At 38.2% G+C, this 16,664-nt stretch overlaps 1 protein-coding gene across 1 annotated transcript; it reads left to right on the top strand.

Moving 5' to 3' along the window:
- The first annotated feature begins 637 nt into the window (after positions 1-637).
- On the top strand, positions 638-11,598 carry STEAP1 (STEAP family member 1). The gene is made up of 5 exons (XM_045564035.1): positions 638-717; positions 5,887-5,998; positions 6,974-7,486; positions 9,004-9,168; positions 11,240-11,598. The coding sequence occupies exons 2-5, from the start codon at positions 5,918-5,920 to the stop codon at positions 11,477-11,479; spliced, it is 999 nt and encodes a 332-aa protein (XP_045419991.1). The 5' UTR covers positions 638-717; positions 5,887-5,917; the 3' UTR covers positions 11,480-11,598.
- The last annotated feature ends 5,066 nt before the right edge of the window (positions 11,599-16,664 follow it).

Consider the following 16,664-nt stretch of genomic DNA (forward strand, 5'->3'; position numbering starts at 1 on the left):
TGAGCCAGGATATGAAGGTGCACTTAGTAGCTGAGGGCAAGGAAGGGAAGGAGTAAGCATGGGGTTTAAGGGCATTTTCAGCGGGGGAGCAGGGTCTGTGAGACTTAGGATACAAGATGTGGACCATTCAGGGAGCAAGCCACTGTCAGAAATTCAGATTCGGATTCCTCAACTGTAAATAACAGCCACGTCACAGAAAGGCTGTTAGGTATTAAATAAGCTAATTTGTGGAAGGGTCTGTTAGCTCTAAAGCAGTCCATCTCCAAGTGTGACCTGAGCATGCTTCTGCATCGCCTGGGAACTCGTCAGAGATGCAGAATCTCAGGGCCCCCCCCCCCCACAGACTTGCCAGACCGGACACGCCCGCAGCCGGGCCCGCGCCGGGGGATGCCGATACACGCTGGGGTTCCGAGAGCCCCTGGGGGCTGCTAAAGGCGAGGGAAGGGAGGGCGCGGGAAGGCGGGATTATCGGAAAGGAAGCTGGGAGGCGCCAGCTGGCGGCGCGCGGAGATCCCAGGCGGGGCAGCTGGGGCGTCGGAGGGCCGTCCGGGGCCGGGAGGCAGCGCGCCGGCAGGTGGCGCCCGCCGCGCCGGGGCGAGGAGGCGGGGTCTGGGCCGGCGCGGGGCGCGGGGCGCGGCGGGCTGGGCGCCGCGTGGGTCGGCTCCGCCAGGCAGCCGCGGCGGCCGCGGCGGACGGTCAAGCCACGCTGAGGAGCGGGTGAGTCTCTTGAATCGTTCCCGCTCGCCGCCTGCTCCCCGAGTCCGCGCGTCCTCGCAGGGCCGGCGCCGGCTCCCGGCCCCAGGGGGTGCCCACTCGGGACCCGGCGGCGGCGGCGCTCCGGGGCGAGCGCTGCTCGGGTGTCCCGCGCGCGGGCTCAGAGCCCCGCTCAGTGCGATCTCGCCGCTCGGCTGTGGCCGGGCCAGGGGCTGGGGTCCGGGGGCGCGCAGGAAAGCTTTCGCTAGGAGCGTGGCGGGGGGTGGATACGATGGATTATTAGGTTTGTCTTCAGGTTGGGTTCTGGTAGCAAGTTTTTTAACTTTGCAAAGTCCTCGAGAGTTTGCATCGCCCTGACGAATGATTGGTGCCTAGTACTTAAAGTCCTGCTGCTTCGTCTTCGGGTTTCCTAGTAACTGGAAGTTTCGATTTTTAGTCCTTGGAACATTGGTCCTCTTTCAGGATTTGGATGGTGTTCAGGTTCCCACCAAGGTAGTCAATTAAGGCTTTAAACATGTCAAATCCACTGGTCAAATCCACTGGAGGGGGTTTGTAGACATAATATTGACGCACACTGCCAAATTCCTTACTTTGTTCTTTTTGTAAAACACATTTCCCCCCACATCCCCACGTCTAATAATGGGTCATTCATTTAGCATGCATCTTAAGCACACCAGGGAAGCAATGCTTTAAAAAGAGAAAAACAGCACAGTGAGAAAAAAAAATAATCTCCCCTTCATGTAGTTAAGTGTGGTAAAGCAAGTATGCACTTGAAAATATAAAAAGTTGGAAATACAATGCAACCCATAATGTATTCCAGTCATTGGGTTTCTTCATATTCTAAACTCTAAACATGAGTCAGTTGGGCTGTGTCAATATTTAGCAGGAACACCAGGCCAGCCATCCTGGTACAGCAAAAGGCAAGTTAGAGAACTTTGAGTCAAATTCTGGAATTCCTAACATCTGAACAGTGTGTTGTTTTCTGTTATGTTTTTGGTGTGTGTGTGTTCTTTTTTTCTTTTCATGAAAAGATTTTACTGTAGGACTTAATTATGTATTTGGTTAATGTCTCATGGAATCCAACATATTTTATTTGACTGATAGTTTATTTTCCTGGCTTGTGGGCACAAAGTTGACTGTGGGCCACACAGTCCACAAGCTCCCACACTGTCATGGACTTTTCTCTGGCTGTGCTCTTCAGCAGGTCTCCTTACGGTGCAAACAAATGGCTGAGTATCTCTCCAGGGCCGCTCTGGCTTTCCGCTCAGATTCTCTTCATAGTGGTCCTCAGGCAGCAAACACTGCCAACTTGCAAGATTTGCAAGATACCCCAGGACTAGATCTAGAAGCAAGACCTTTTTCTCTGCTGCTTTTCCCATGCCACCATCTATCTACGAAACTTCTCTTCCTTTAGTCTGCATCACACTACCACGCAGGTACTTGTTGAAATGCCTGCCTTCTCTTCTAGACGTCGATATTTTTGAGAGCAGAGGCTTCATCTCATTCAACTTTGTATTCCCACTGCCTGACCTCATTGTTCACAATATAATTCATGAATTAATATTGAAGAAATGTAGATTTATATGTTAACATGTTTGCTATCCTGAATCTCACAGTTCAAATATCCTCTAAACATGGTAAATTATTTCTTGTATTTGATTACACTAGATGATACTTCTACGCCCAGACACCCCCTCCAAACTACTCTATTTATAATGTTGGTTAAATCACCAAATGACTTGGAGTAATACTTCTTGAGGAAATAGACTGTTACTTCCTCCAGAGCGGGCACAAAGCCTCATTTCTCTTTTTCCTCTTTAGTGCCTGCCATACAGATGGGTTTAAAATACTTGATGGTTAGCATATGCTTTGCTCAGAATTCTTTTTTTTGAGACAGAGTCTCACTCTGTGGCCCAAGCTAGAGTGAGTGCCGTGGCGTCAGCCTAGCTCACAGCAACCTCACACTCCTGGGCTTAAGCGATCCTAGTGCCTCAGCCTCCCAAGTAGCTGGGACTACAGGCATGTGCCACCATGCCCGGCTAATTTTTTTTTTTCTATATATATTTTTAGTTGGCCAGATAATTTCTTTCTATTTTTAGTAGAGACGGGGTCTCGCTCTTGCTCAGGCTGGTCTCGAACTCCTGACCTCTAGCGATCCACCTGCCTCGGCCTCCCAGAGTGCTAGGATTACAGGCGTGAGCCACCGCACCCGGCCTCAAAATTCTTTTAAGTGCCAATGGTGAACACCCAAATCAAACTAACTGAAGCAAAAAAGGGAATGTATTGACTGTGTAACTGAGAAATTCATGATCTAGTCTCAGGGACTCTAAATACTCAAAATATGTCACCAGGACTCTTCTGTGTCTTTCTCCACTTCTTGTTCTGTTTCTGTTGTTGGCTTTCCTCTGTTCTAATGAAAATATCTTCCTTACAGCATGGGAAAAAAAGCATTGTAGGCTTATACCATCCCAACTTAACAAAATGTTAAAGACATCTCCTCTCTTTCTTCCACTTCCCTATATAAGTATCAGGGAAGGACTATATTTGGTTCAAGAAGGGTTGTGTGCCATCCCTGAGCCAATCAGTGTGATCTGGGCAATAGGAAACTGCAATTGGCCAAGCCTGTCATATGCCCACTTCTATGACCAGAGAATAGGTGTTTTGCCAATACTGTAATTGGCAGCCTCCTGAAATCGTATTGAATATAGGAGGGGCATTTCTCCAAATGGAGGAAATGTTTTATATCAGAAAAAAATAGAGAAAGAATGTGGGCAAACAAAACCAGGAAATATCCTCATCATGAATGTTCTGAAATTTCAAAATAGATATCTTGAAAAATGTTCCAAGAGCACCTCAACAAAGACTATGTTGGCATTATGTAAAAGTGACTCCTTTTTATTCTTTGTGAAGGTCAAATCTTTAAAACTTGGAGAATGTTTTGAGTATAGTTGTGTCACTTAACAACAGGAATATGTTCTAAGAAAATTGTTATTAGGCAGTTTCGTTGTTGAGTGAACCTTACAGGGTGGACTTACCTAAACCTACATGTTACAGCCTGCTACACACTTAGGCTATATGGTATAGCCGATCGCTCCTAGACTGCAAACCAGTACAGCATGTCACTATACTGTATCCTGTAGGCAGTTGTAACATGATGTTAGGTATTTGTGTAGCTAAACAAATCTAAACATAGAAAAGGCACAGTATAAAAAATAAAAAAAATGGTACACCTGTACAGGGTACTTACCATGAATAGAATTGCTCTGCGTGGGTCAATGAATGAGTAATAAGCAAATGTGAAGGCCTAGGACATTACTGTACACTACTGTAGACTATATAAACACTGCACACTTAGGCTACACTAAATTTATTTTTAAATTTTTTTCTTTCTTCAATAATAAATTGACCTTAGCTTACTATAACGTTTTTACGTTATAAACTTTTTAATTTTTTTAACTTTTTGACTCTTTTATAATGACAGCTTAAAACACACGTCATACAACTGTACAAAAATATTTTCTTTCTTTATATCCTTACTCTATATTCTTTTTAGAATATATTTATCTTTTATATTGTTTTACTTCTAATTTTTTTTTTACTTTTTAAACTTTTTTGTTAAAAACTAAGACACAAACACAGTAGCCTAGGTCTACACAGGGTCAGGATCATCAGCATCACTGTCTTCCACCTCCACATTTGGTCCCACTGAAAGGTCTTCAGGGGAAGTAACACACGTGGAGCTGTATCTCCTATGTTAACAATGCCTTTTTCTGGAATAACTCCTGAAGGACCTGCCTGAGGCTATTGTTCAGTTAAGTATTTTTTTTAATAAGTAGAAGGATTAAACTTTTAAATAATGATAAAAAGCATAGTAGTAAATGGGAATTTTTTAGCTCCATTATAATCTTATGGAACTACTGTTGTATATTCGGTCAGTCATTGCCTAAAACATGGTTATATGACACATGGCTATATTTTAAACTATTCCTGGAAAAAACTTTCTAAAGTACTACAGGTGATCTAAAATTCAGAAACACTTGGAATGCCTTCTGTCAATCAAGTTGTAGTATAGCTAATCTGTTTTTCTCATTGAATTTCATAAAGTACAAATTGGAGATATATTCCTCTGGAATTAAATGTAGAACTAATAAAAACCATGAATAATATTATGACATTGTATATTTCCCTTCCGTAAAAAATGTTATACCAAGCCTGAATGAGGATCTGTGAAGGTTGTTAAGGAAAAGATTTCTTTATACAGTAAGAAATTTGACAAAATTATTTTCCACAGGTTTGATCAGGAGAGTAGGCATGTCAATAATTGAGCACAAATTCAATACCACCACTGAAAATATACTAGCAATTCACATCTTACCAACAAAGACCAGCCCATTACTCCAATGAGAAAATGGCACTCTGAAAATATGACCTTTTGGTCCATCATGCCACTATCAGGGTTCACCTTACCAACAGTATCTATTTGGTTCATTGCTTAAAACTCAGAATACATTTCCCCATAAAATCAATTAATTATTGTTTCAGATTCCAGTGTCAACCCCAAAAGTCATATAACTTCCAGAAGTATAATCTTATATCAGCTACCTCCAACCTCCATTGATGACATTGTTAATTTCAAAATAATGCATTCCTAATTCTTTTTACCTTTGAAAGGAGTTGGCTTTCTTTTAGATCTGCGGTCCCCAACCCCCAGGGCCATAGCCCAGTACCAGTCCACCAGAGCTCCGCTCCACCACCCACCCACCCACCCACAACACCCCACCTCCCTTCCCCAAGTCCAGGGAAAAACTGTCTTCCATGGAAATGGTCCCTGGTGCCAAAAAGATTGGGGACTACTGCTTTAGATGAGAACCTGGAGTTAAATCTTCCTAAAATAAAAGGCAACATCTGATCCTTTGTATTCCAGGTAGACATCTAAGTCATTCATTTAACAAATAGGTGAATAAAGAAGAGTGGTTGCTATTGACAAAATGGCATTGGTTTGAGACTCTTACAGATTATAATGTGAGCCTAAATGTGTAATCGTTCACTATCCGAATTTTATTGTACTTTATCTGCCACTCTAGTCTTTAAGGAAGTAAATTTTTTATGTTTTCCCATCAAACATTAACAGTATAAACAGAATAGACTTAAAGAAGATAATTATTTTTATAGGTGGCTGAAGCCGTACTATTTTGTCGAATTAATGGAGAGCAGAAAAGATATCACAAACCAAGAAGAACTTTGGAAAATGAAGCCTAGAAGTCTAGAAGATGATGATTCTTTGGTAAAATAATAATGATAATAATTAAAATCTATAGACATAATTCAATACCATTCTCTATCTCCTAGTGTTGTAAAACTGAGTTTCACCGTAGTCCTCTGACAACTGCCCTCAGATTCCTATCATTGATGCTGTGATGGGTGCAAGGGGAGTGTGCTATGTATGAAAGAAATCGCACCTTGACTTATTATCAGGGACTTAACTGAGTAACCTTGAATAAGTCACTGAAAATCCTAGGTCTTAGTTTATCTATAAAGTGACAGAGTTGGACCAGGTAATCTGCAAGGCCCTTCCGATTCTTTCTAACTGTTCTAAGTGGGGAAAAAAAAAGTTATCAGTGACCATGTAACAGTAGTTTTGTAAGCAAGCATTTTTCTCGTAAGACACTATCGCACCTTACTTACCAAGTGATCATCAAGTGAATTGATGATTCACTGTTTAACCAAATATATTTACTTTTGGATAAGAATCACTTGCCCCACTTTTGGTCAACCACAAGATTGATTAAATGTTTCACACTACATTATTTGCCTGGAAAAGTGGCAGAAAATTTTGGTTCCAAACTCTTTTCTAAATCATCTCAACTGAAGTTTTAGCAGAAAATATTTATTTTATCTTAATTATTTGAATGAGAAAAGGTAATTAATTACTTTTGATTAAATTATAAACACAACAAATGTGCATAACATGAAATCATTTCATTTGTCAAGTTAACTATCTTACTCATCTGAAGCATGTATTTCTTTTGTCTTAAAGACAAATGAATAACAGCAAGTAATAGAGAACCACAATGTAGCTAAGTGCACCTTTGGTCAGAGCAACATATTCCACACGATCTTCAACTAACCAGTATTCAAAAGCAAGGTTCTAAATGCCTTATTCACTGAGAAGCATGATGATTGAGCAATAAGTAATTAATTTAAGAGAAAGTCCCTTGTTTTGATCACTTTTAAGATGTTTATTTTCTTTCCTTTGTAGAATAAGGACGCAGGAGAGACCAGCATGCTGAAAAGACCTGTGCTTTCGCATTTGCACCAAACAGCCCATGTGGATGAATTTGATTGCCCTTCAGAACTTCAGCACAAACAGCAATTCTTTCCAAAATGGCGCTTGCCAATTAAAATAGCTGCCATTATATCATCCCTGACATTTCTTTACACTCTTCTGAGGGAAATAATTTACCCTTTGGTAACTTCCCATCAACAGTATTTTTATAAAATTCCAATTTGGGTTATCAACAAAGTCTTGCCAGTGGTTTCCATCACCCTCTTGGCATTGGTTTATCTTCCAGGTGTGATAGCAGCAGTTGTACAACTTCACAATGGAACCAAGTATAAGAAATTTCCACATTGGCTGGATAGGTGGATGTTAATAAGAAAGCAATTTGGGCTTCTCAGTTTCTTTTTTGCTGTACTGCACGCACTATATAGTCTATCTTACCCAATGAGGCGGTCCTACAGATACAGGTTGCTAAACTGGGCATACCAACAGGTAGGATGACAATGTTGACACTATTACTAAACTAAAAGGTCTAAGTCACCTAACAGATTAATCTTTTCTTGTTGTAACGTCAATACCCCAAATTCCTGTTGAAATGCCATGTTGAAAAAGTAATCTGTCTGGAGATAAATATCTATATATGGATCTAGATCAGTAGAAATTGTCATAAGAAAAGTGTGTTACCTGATTTAATAAATGAAAACTAATAATAGTGACTAATACTGCTTATTATGTTCCAGAAACTATGCTAAGAATTTTTTGAGTATTATGTTATTTAATCCACATAATAAGCCCTTGAGCAATATACTTCAATTATTAGCTTTAATTCACAGTTATTGAAAATGAGACACAGAAAATTAAGGATTTTGTCCAAGGTCAGGCAGCTAGCAAGGGTTAGCAAGGGTGTAATTAAGAAAACATAAGTCTTTCTTAAGGGAAAATTGGAAAAGCAAATATCTAGGTTCCCATTTTCATTGAGAAAAATATAAAATCCAAAATATGAGTCTCTCTTAAAGCAGGGAATCAACTTCAATTAAATTGAAACAATACATAATCCTTTGTTATTCAGGCTCTATATTACAAATTATTATCTCTGCTGATAGCAGAAGCTAAGGATAGAAAATGTTTATAACCCATGTTAGTAAATTATGAATCTACCTACTAAGTAATCTGGATAGACAGAGAAGTTAAACTAAAATGTAATTCTTCTTGATCGAATATATGTAAGGAATATAGGAAAATTCTTATTTCACCACTGAAACCGCAGAACCTGCAGCAATGGCACACAGATAATAAATGTTAAATTTATTAATGTATAAATATTATATTGATATAAACTATAGGTCCATACATACAAATATAATCCTACTGACCTACTCATGTAGTAAGATTTGAATTGGTTTTACTATTTATTACATATTATTATTTTCTTCATATTATTTCTTTCCTTTGTGACCAATACAGTGTGTTATGAAACTGTCAATAACTAAAGTTTTGTTCATTGTCCAAAAAAAAGTAATCTGAATATTTTAAATTTTTATTATAGCTTCACTGGGGCTTGGTTGTACAGTTTTACATTGAGAAATTTTTTAAAGCTAAAAATAGAATACAACTTCAACAACATAAAAAAAATTTGTTCATGGATGGGGTCACATTTCAATCTTCTACCGCCCTCCCAAGATTACTTTTTAATGCTGATTGTTCTGCTTATTTATCACACATGCACGCGCACTACAATTCTATTCAAGTAAAATGTCAAATAATTATTAAATAATTAATACAACCAATTATATAAATGTTGCATTCAAGGGAAAAAAGTAATAGCTCCTATGTCATTTCTCTTAGAGGAATGCAAAGGAAAATAAAAAAAGAAAAAGCCACAAATTTGTGGAGGCCCCTCCCTTGTTATCAGGGCCTCCCTAGTAGACAGAGAGAGGAATGTAGAAGGAAATTCACATTTGGGAAATAACTGGTTTGCATTCCTCCTTTCTTCTTTTACCTTCTTGTAGGTTCAGCAAAACAAAGAAGATGCTTGGATTGAGCACGATGTTTGGAGAATGGAGATTTATGTGTCTCTGGGTATTGTGGCACTTGCAATACTGGCTCTATTGGCCCTGACATCTATTCCATCTGTGAGCGACTCTTTGACATGGAGAGAATTTCACTATATTCAGGTAAATGATATATAAAGTAACTCAGAGAAGTAAATCTTTCTATGCTTATAATACCTTACCCCATAAAAAATACAAATGTTTCCCAGTAACAAAGATCCCATACTTGTTCCAATCAATAATGTGCTCTCCTATTTTTTTTTCCTATTTCCTCTAAACAGGACAAGTGTTTTCTAGACATAAATAATAGCCATTACTAAAAGAAAAATATTCTTCTGACATTTGAAACTTGTTAGACAATTGGCTGCCCACCTAGTAACTACAAATGTGATATTTTGGGATCCAATATCCACAGTTTACTAGTTCCACAAAAATAAAAATATTATTTTACCCATCACCTGACTCCAATCATGCTTTTTAAGTGGCACAGCTTTGTACTATCCAGAAAAAAAAAATGGAGTTTTATCTGCCAAAGATGTTCTAATATCTAATTTTAAAGGCTGTTTTTTCCAAGTTGCATTTTTCTGGCTTACTCACTTGAAGTTTCTAAATATTCTTGGAATTTAAAAACTATCTCAGATTTACTGAAGTTTATCTCCTAGTGGTAGATTACACTTAAAAAGCATGATGTGCCAGAATTCAGAAGGGGATCCTTATCTGACAAGATTCAAAGAACTAAGTTTAGTTCAGTCGTAAGCACTGCCAAAATGTTTTAAATTATATACCTTTAGCTTTTATGGGTGGACATCTTTGGAAATTCCCACAAAGTTATACATTCCCCACTATCCTTTCTACGTGTCCACATATACCCCAACAAGACATTTTATCAGGGCATCTGATTAGACTGGAAAGTATGTCTCATATCTGAATCATTCCAGTGCAGCTTAGGGATGTTACCTCATTCTCCAAGCACAGTATTTGTTAATTTTGTAGAGTCAACGTGATAACCATTGGAGTTCTCTGGGCCTTGTTAAATAGCTTTCTTCTTACATTGCTCTGCCTGTCACACATATGCTGAGCACCACTTTTCAGATTCCATTAGGCATTGCAGCACTACATCTTGACAACTGAGTCCATTCCACTGTATGCATAACACCTAGCCCATGATAAGTATACAATACACATTTGATAAAGTTACTCTTCAACCAGTGACATGTATTTTTCAATTATTAACCTAGAAACTTTTCATTTAGAATCTGAGAATATGATTTACCTTGGAGATTCCTCTGAAAATATAAACTTAGCTATTTGATTGTATTCACTGGGGCTTAAGAATGCAGCTGAATAATTGTGAGTTAGATTTGTTCTGGCAGGCTAATGACCATTTCCAGTAAAGTGAATGGAAGTCAAAAATCATCTAGAAGAGCTATTGTCAGAATGCCATAAGATTACATAGGTGAACAACTATTTTTAAGCAACTTTCTGTGGTGCCAAAGCATTTCAATGCAAGCTAAAATTTTTCTTCACATCTCCAGATCTCTCTATTTTGTTCAAACAAAGAAATAATTGGTAATATTTTTCCATTTTATCAGACTCTTTTTTAAACATAGGCCTAGCTCATTCACTTCAGTATTCATGTGCCAAAATCAGAGTGAATCACATTCGTTGCCTTTGCAATTGATAAAAATCACTGAGGTCAAATTGATTTTTGCAGTAATCTTCAGTCAACCCACCAATATGTAATTGAACACCTGAAATGTGCAAGTCATTGGTTCATTCTGCAGGGATCCTATGAGGAGTAAGACTCAGTCCCTCATTTTAGATGTCTTTTGATAGGTGGCATTAAAACAAATGCACAAGAGATAAAGCACCATGAAATAAATGTCTTAAGAGAGATGAACAAAGTGCTGGAGAATGGAAAGACAGAATTGTTGATCACCTAAAACTGAAAAGGATGGTTGTGAATTTTCTCAACTTAGCCTGGGGATGAGAATATTACCCGAAAGTAAGGTAATGAAGGGAGATATGTAAAAAGAGTAGAAAGATATGAATGAACATTATTTAGAAATGTGATAGGAAAACAACCTTAGATGAATGAAAGGATTTCCAAGCCACAGAACAGATCCAGATGAGGTAGGATGGGATACACTGTTATTGAATCAATCTTCACTAAGGTAATTTTCTTCTTTTGCAGAGCAAACTAGGAATTGTTTCCCTTCTACTGGGCACAATACACGCATTGATTTTTGCCTGGAACAAATGGGTAGATAAAGAGCAATTTGTGTGGTATACACCTCCAACTTTTATGATAGCTATTTTCCTTCCAATTGTTGTCCTGATATGTAAAGGCATACTATTTCTGCCGTGCTTGAGGAAGAAGATACTGAAGATTAGACGTGGTTGGGAAGACGTCACCAAAATTAACAGAATTTAGATGTCTTCCCAGTTGTAGAATTACTGTTTACACACATTTTTGTTCAATATTGATGTATTTTATCATAAACGTTTCAAATATTTGGTAATAAAAAGACCACAAGAACAGAGACATACCAATGGAACAGAACTGAGAATCCAGATATAAAACCATCCTCATATAGCCATCTAATCTTTGACAAAGCAGACAAAAACATACACTGGGGAAAAGAATCTTTATTCAGTAAATGGTGCTGGAAAAATTAGATAGCCACATGTAGAAGACTAAAACAGGATCCACACCTTTCACCCCCACACAAAAATCAATCACGGTGGATAACAGACTGAAACCTAAGGCATAAAACTGTAAGAATTCTAGAAGAAAATATTGAAAAAACTCTTATAGACATTGGCCCAGGCAAAGAATTTATGAAGAAGACCCCAAAGGCAATCACAGCAACAACAAAAATAAATAAATGGGACCTGATCAAATTAAAAAGCTTCTGCACAGCCAAGGAAACTATCACGAGAGCAAACAGCCTACAGAATAGGAGAAAATAATTTGCATGTTACGCATCTGATAAAGGGCTGATAACTAGAATCTATATAGAACTCAGGAAAATCAGCAAGAAAAGAATCAAACAATCCTATCAAAAAGTGGGCAAAGGAGATGAACAGAAACTTTTCAAAAGAAGATAGACTGATGGCCAACAAACATGAAAAAATGCTCTACATCTCTAATCATCAGAGAAATGCAAATCAAAACCACAACAAGGTATCAATAACTCCAGTGAGAATGGCCTTTATCAAAAAGTCCCAAAACAATAAATGCTGGCGTGGATGTGGAGAGGTAGGAACACTCATACACTGCTGGTGGGACTGCAAACTAGTACAACCTCTGTGGAAAGTAATATGGAAATATCTCAAAGAGCTAAAGGTAGAACTACCATTTGATCCAGCAATCCCGTTACTAGGCATCTACCCAAAGGAACAAAAGGACATTCTATAAAAAAAGACATCTGCACTAGAATGTTTATAGCAGCACAATTCACAATTGCAAAGATGTGGAAACAATCCAAGTGCCCATCAATACATGGTTGGATTAATAAAATGGAGGCATATGTGTACCATGGAGTTTTACTTAGCCACAAAAATCAATGGTGATCTAGCACCTCATATATTATCCTGGATAGAGCTGGAGGCCATTCTACTAAGTGAAGTGTCAAAATGATGGAAAAACAAGCACCACATGTACTCACCATCAAATTGGTATTAACTGATCAACACTTAAATGCACATATAGTAATAACATTCATCGGATGTCGGGTAGATGGGAGCGGGGAGAAGGGGATGCGTATATACACACCTAATAGGTGCAGTGTGCACTGGCTGGGGGATGGACACACTTGAAGCTCTGACTCAGGTGGGACAAAGGCAATATATGTAACCTAAATATTCGTACCCCTGTAGTATGCTTAAATAAAAAAAATTTTTTAAAAGACCACTTGAGGATCTTAATATATCTCTCTGTTTATGAGTAGTGAGTTTGAAATATCTGTATTTCCTTGCAGATTTGATTCAAAGCAAAAAGAAATTTTTTAAATACTGTAACACATTCTGTATGTTTAGTAAAGCAAAACGTGACAAAACAATCACATCTGATTTGTCAGACTGTATAGCATAATTAATAATAAAAGTCCTTGAAATACCAGTCCTTGCTGCCCATTACTTAGGAATCATGAGCCATGAAAAAAAAATTATCTTGGCCAGGTGCAGTGGCTCATGCCTGTAATCCTAGCACTCTGGGAGGCCCAGGTGGGATGAATGCTTGAGCTCAGGAGTTTGAAACTATACTGAGCAAGAGTCAGACCCTGTCTCTACTAAAAATAGAGGCGTCATGGCACACACTTGTAGTTCTAGCTACTCAGGAGGCTGAGGCAGGAAGATAGATTGAGTCTAGGAGTTTGAGGTTGCTGTGAGCTATGATGACGCCCCTGCACTCTAGTGGGGTGACACAACGAGACTCTGTCTTTAAAAAAAATACTATCTAAATCTGTGACACGAGTATATTCAGTGTTTATGATTGTTGTTAAAGAACTTCCATTTTTATGTAACCCAGTTTTATTCATGGAACACCTATTTCAAAAAACACTCAGACTGTATCTACACAAGTAAAGCAACAGAGTAATATCAGATACACATCGAGACAAAATAAAACTCAGGCTACCCAGGAGAAAAAGTAAATTCAATAATTTCCACCTGAGTTGTGAACCACTCAATTGAACTTACTTTAATACGTTGGCAAAAGCATACCATAAACCAGTTCCTGAAAGAGCAAACTGTATGTGCATTAGCTGTCAGGACTTTCTAACTCTATTAACTGTACACTTAAAGGTTTTTCATAATTAGCAAAAGTAATCACAAGCCCTATCTTTTATACAGGTAAGCTGTTTATTTTGATTAAAGACAAGAGCTAATGCTAATGGTACAACTTAGGAAAAACAATTAGTACATTCATTGAGAGGAGTCTGGTTTTTCTATTTTTTGTTCTATGACAAAGGCTAATTATTCATTGTTACATGGAGGATAGGGAGCCTCCTTGAGTATAAATTCGAACTCTATGCACTATTGGGACTAAGACATACAGTGACATGTTTGCACATAGTGAAGAAAGGAGAGCAGCAACTGTCAACTAAAGACAAAGCAAATAACAGTGCACTTGAGAAATAACTTACTGTAAAAGAAAAAGGATGTCCTACCACCATTAACCAGCTCTGAGATGCCCCAGTCAAGTACTTGTTCTCTCACCTGCATGGCTAAGTGCCAGCATCTTCAGTACTGAGAAGGAGAAATTGAGTTCCAGCCTTCCTGGTACCAAGACATCATAGAGGCTGCAGCTTAGAAACAGAGTTCCAACCTGAAGTGGCAGCTCAGTGAAGCTTTCAGGAACAACAGCCGAGTTCTGGCTTGATTGTTGCAGCTGTGTCTGTTAGCCGGGGTAACAAGCAACAACAGGCCCATTCTGAAACTCATACCCCTTAAAGAATTCCCAGTGATAGGAATACAAGGGCCTTAGAAGCAAAGCACAAAACATCTAGATTCAATTTGTACTTATAGATTGGTTAAAAACTACACCATTCACTCTGTAGATTTTCTGAATTTTTTACAATGGTTGGGTAGTGTTATTAGAAGCAGAAGAAAACAACAAAAGTCGACTTAAAAAGAACAAATTATGTTCTCGTATAAGCTTGAATTTCCTTACATTATACTTACTCAGCCAATGTCTATGGACCACATCCCATATACCCGGCCAATGGTAGACAGGATATAGCAAGAGAGAGATGACCTAGTCCCTACTCACAGTCTTCAGGGAAGACAAATTTTAGTAAACCAATGGATTCTGAGTTTACTGGTGTCAGTAAGGAAAAAATGATCTGTTCTGTTCAGAAGGGCAGAGTCAGGAAAGTGTGAGGTTGATCAAGAAAAGAACCATTTGAGCTGGTTATTAAAACATAAGTAGAAGTTCTTCAGATAGAATTGGAGGGTAAGGTGTAATATGATGTGTTGAAAAGGTCTAGTTCAGAGAGGCTGGAACAGAGTATATGAAGGAAATAGCAGATTAGGTACAGACAAAGGCCTGATAGGTTATCAAGGTCATTGTATGACATGAAACTAAATTTAGACTTTACTCTTTAGGGAGTGAAGAAGCCACTGAAAAACTTTAACAGGGACTAAATATCAACAGATTTATATTCTAGAAAGACCTATTTCTAGACTCTCCAGGAGGTGGATTTGATGGTGAGGAGCAAAGGGTGAGGCAAGTTGGAAAACTGCAAAAATATTTAAGGAAATAACTGCAATATCCCAGAACAGAGATAATAAACTCCCAAATGAAGGTCATTACAGAGGACATGGATAAAAGAGGAGAGCTAATGACGTATGATAGGATGATAGAAGTTCCAGGAATTCATGAACAATAGAACATGAGACAGGGAGAGGAAGGCATTTAGAATAGGACTTCTAGAATCCTTTTAGCTTGGATGACTTAAAGAATGATGCCATTAAACAGGATAGATAATTCAACAGAAAGAGTAGATATTTTAACAAAAACAAAAGCTGTGTGTTCTGTACATTGTATGCTGCATACAAAAATCTCAGTTGCTAAGGAATGCGGCATGGTTTTTTTTTTTAGTTTCAGGGTATACAAATATAACTATGAAAGACATAACAGTTTGGGCAATGGGAAGGAAAAGGAAGATATTTCCCTGCTCCTTTGAAAAGATGATTTGTTAATAAAACTTCTGATATAGTTAATACAATTGTAGACGACAGTCACACAGGGTCTTCCTGGAACAGAAGGAACAGCACATGGAAAATTACTGACCATGAGCCCGGTGCCTTCCTTCTCCAAGCAGAACTCTCTTTCCTGATCAAAATGCGTCTACCTGGGGTTTATTTTCATTAAACATTTGCTCAACTGGGATCTTATAATCTTCTGTTTTAAAAAAAAAAGTTAAAATGATTCTGTACTATTTAGATAATTAGTTACATTTAATTTTATTTTATGACAATAAAAAAGAAATTATGATTCTGATGTGATTTTCAGACCAAAGGACATGTCTAAGGAAGGCTGTAAGAAATTATGGCCTATTAAGTGTGAAATCTGTAAAATTAGGCATGAAAATTATAACAAAAGTATGAGATTTTCATTTGTAATACTAACTGTAGAATTTTCTTCCAAGAAAATGAACAAGATAAAGTAGCTCCTTTTTTCTAAAACCTGTCTTCAAAATAAAACTGTTAGAAATTTTCCAGTTTGGATTTAATGTTAAGTTTTATTCAATTAATTAGAAGTCCTCTCTCTTCATGCTACTTTTTTCAGGCATTAAAAGGCCCTTTGAAAAAGTAAATTATTTGATCTTCTATTTGTTGAAAATAATCCTGTGCTTTAATAGATTAATAAATCACTGACTTGTGACCATTATACACGACCTGAGGCTAAAGTCTGGTACCTTCTTTTTCTCAGCTGGTACTTCTCCAGCTGACCAGGGGCCCTCACATTTATTGCCAGTGAGTACGTTACATTCCCAGAATTATTAATGGGTGCCCATTTTAACGGTGCCAAGAACAAGCTGCCAGTTCCTGCAGCTACAAACTTACTGAACCAAAAGAGACTGAAGAGGTCACCTGAGCTCTTTAATCCCTTC

The sequence above is a fragment of the Lemur catta genome, chromosome 11 (genome assembly GCF_020740605.2).
Source record: "Lemur catta isolate mLemCat1 chromosome 11, mLemCat1.pri, whole genome shotgun sequence".
NCBI lineage: Eukaryota > Metazoa > Chordata > Mammalia > Primates > Lemuridae > Lemur > Lemur catta.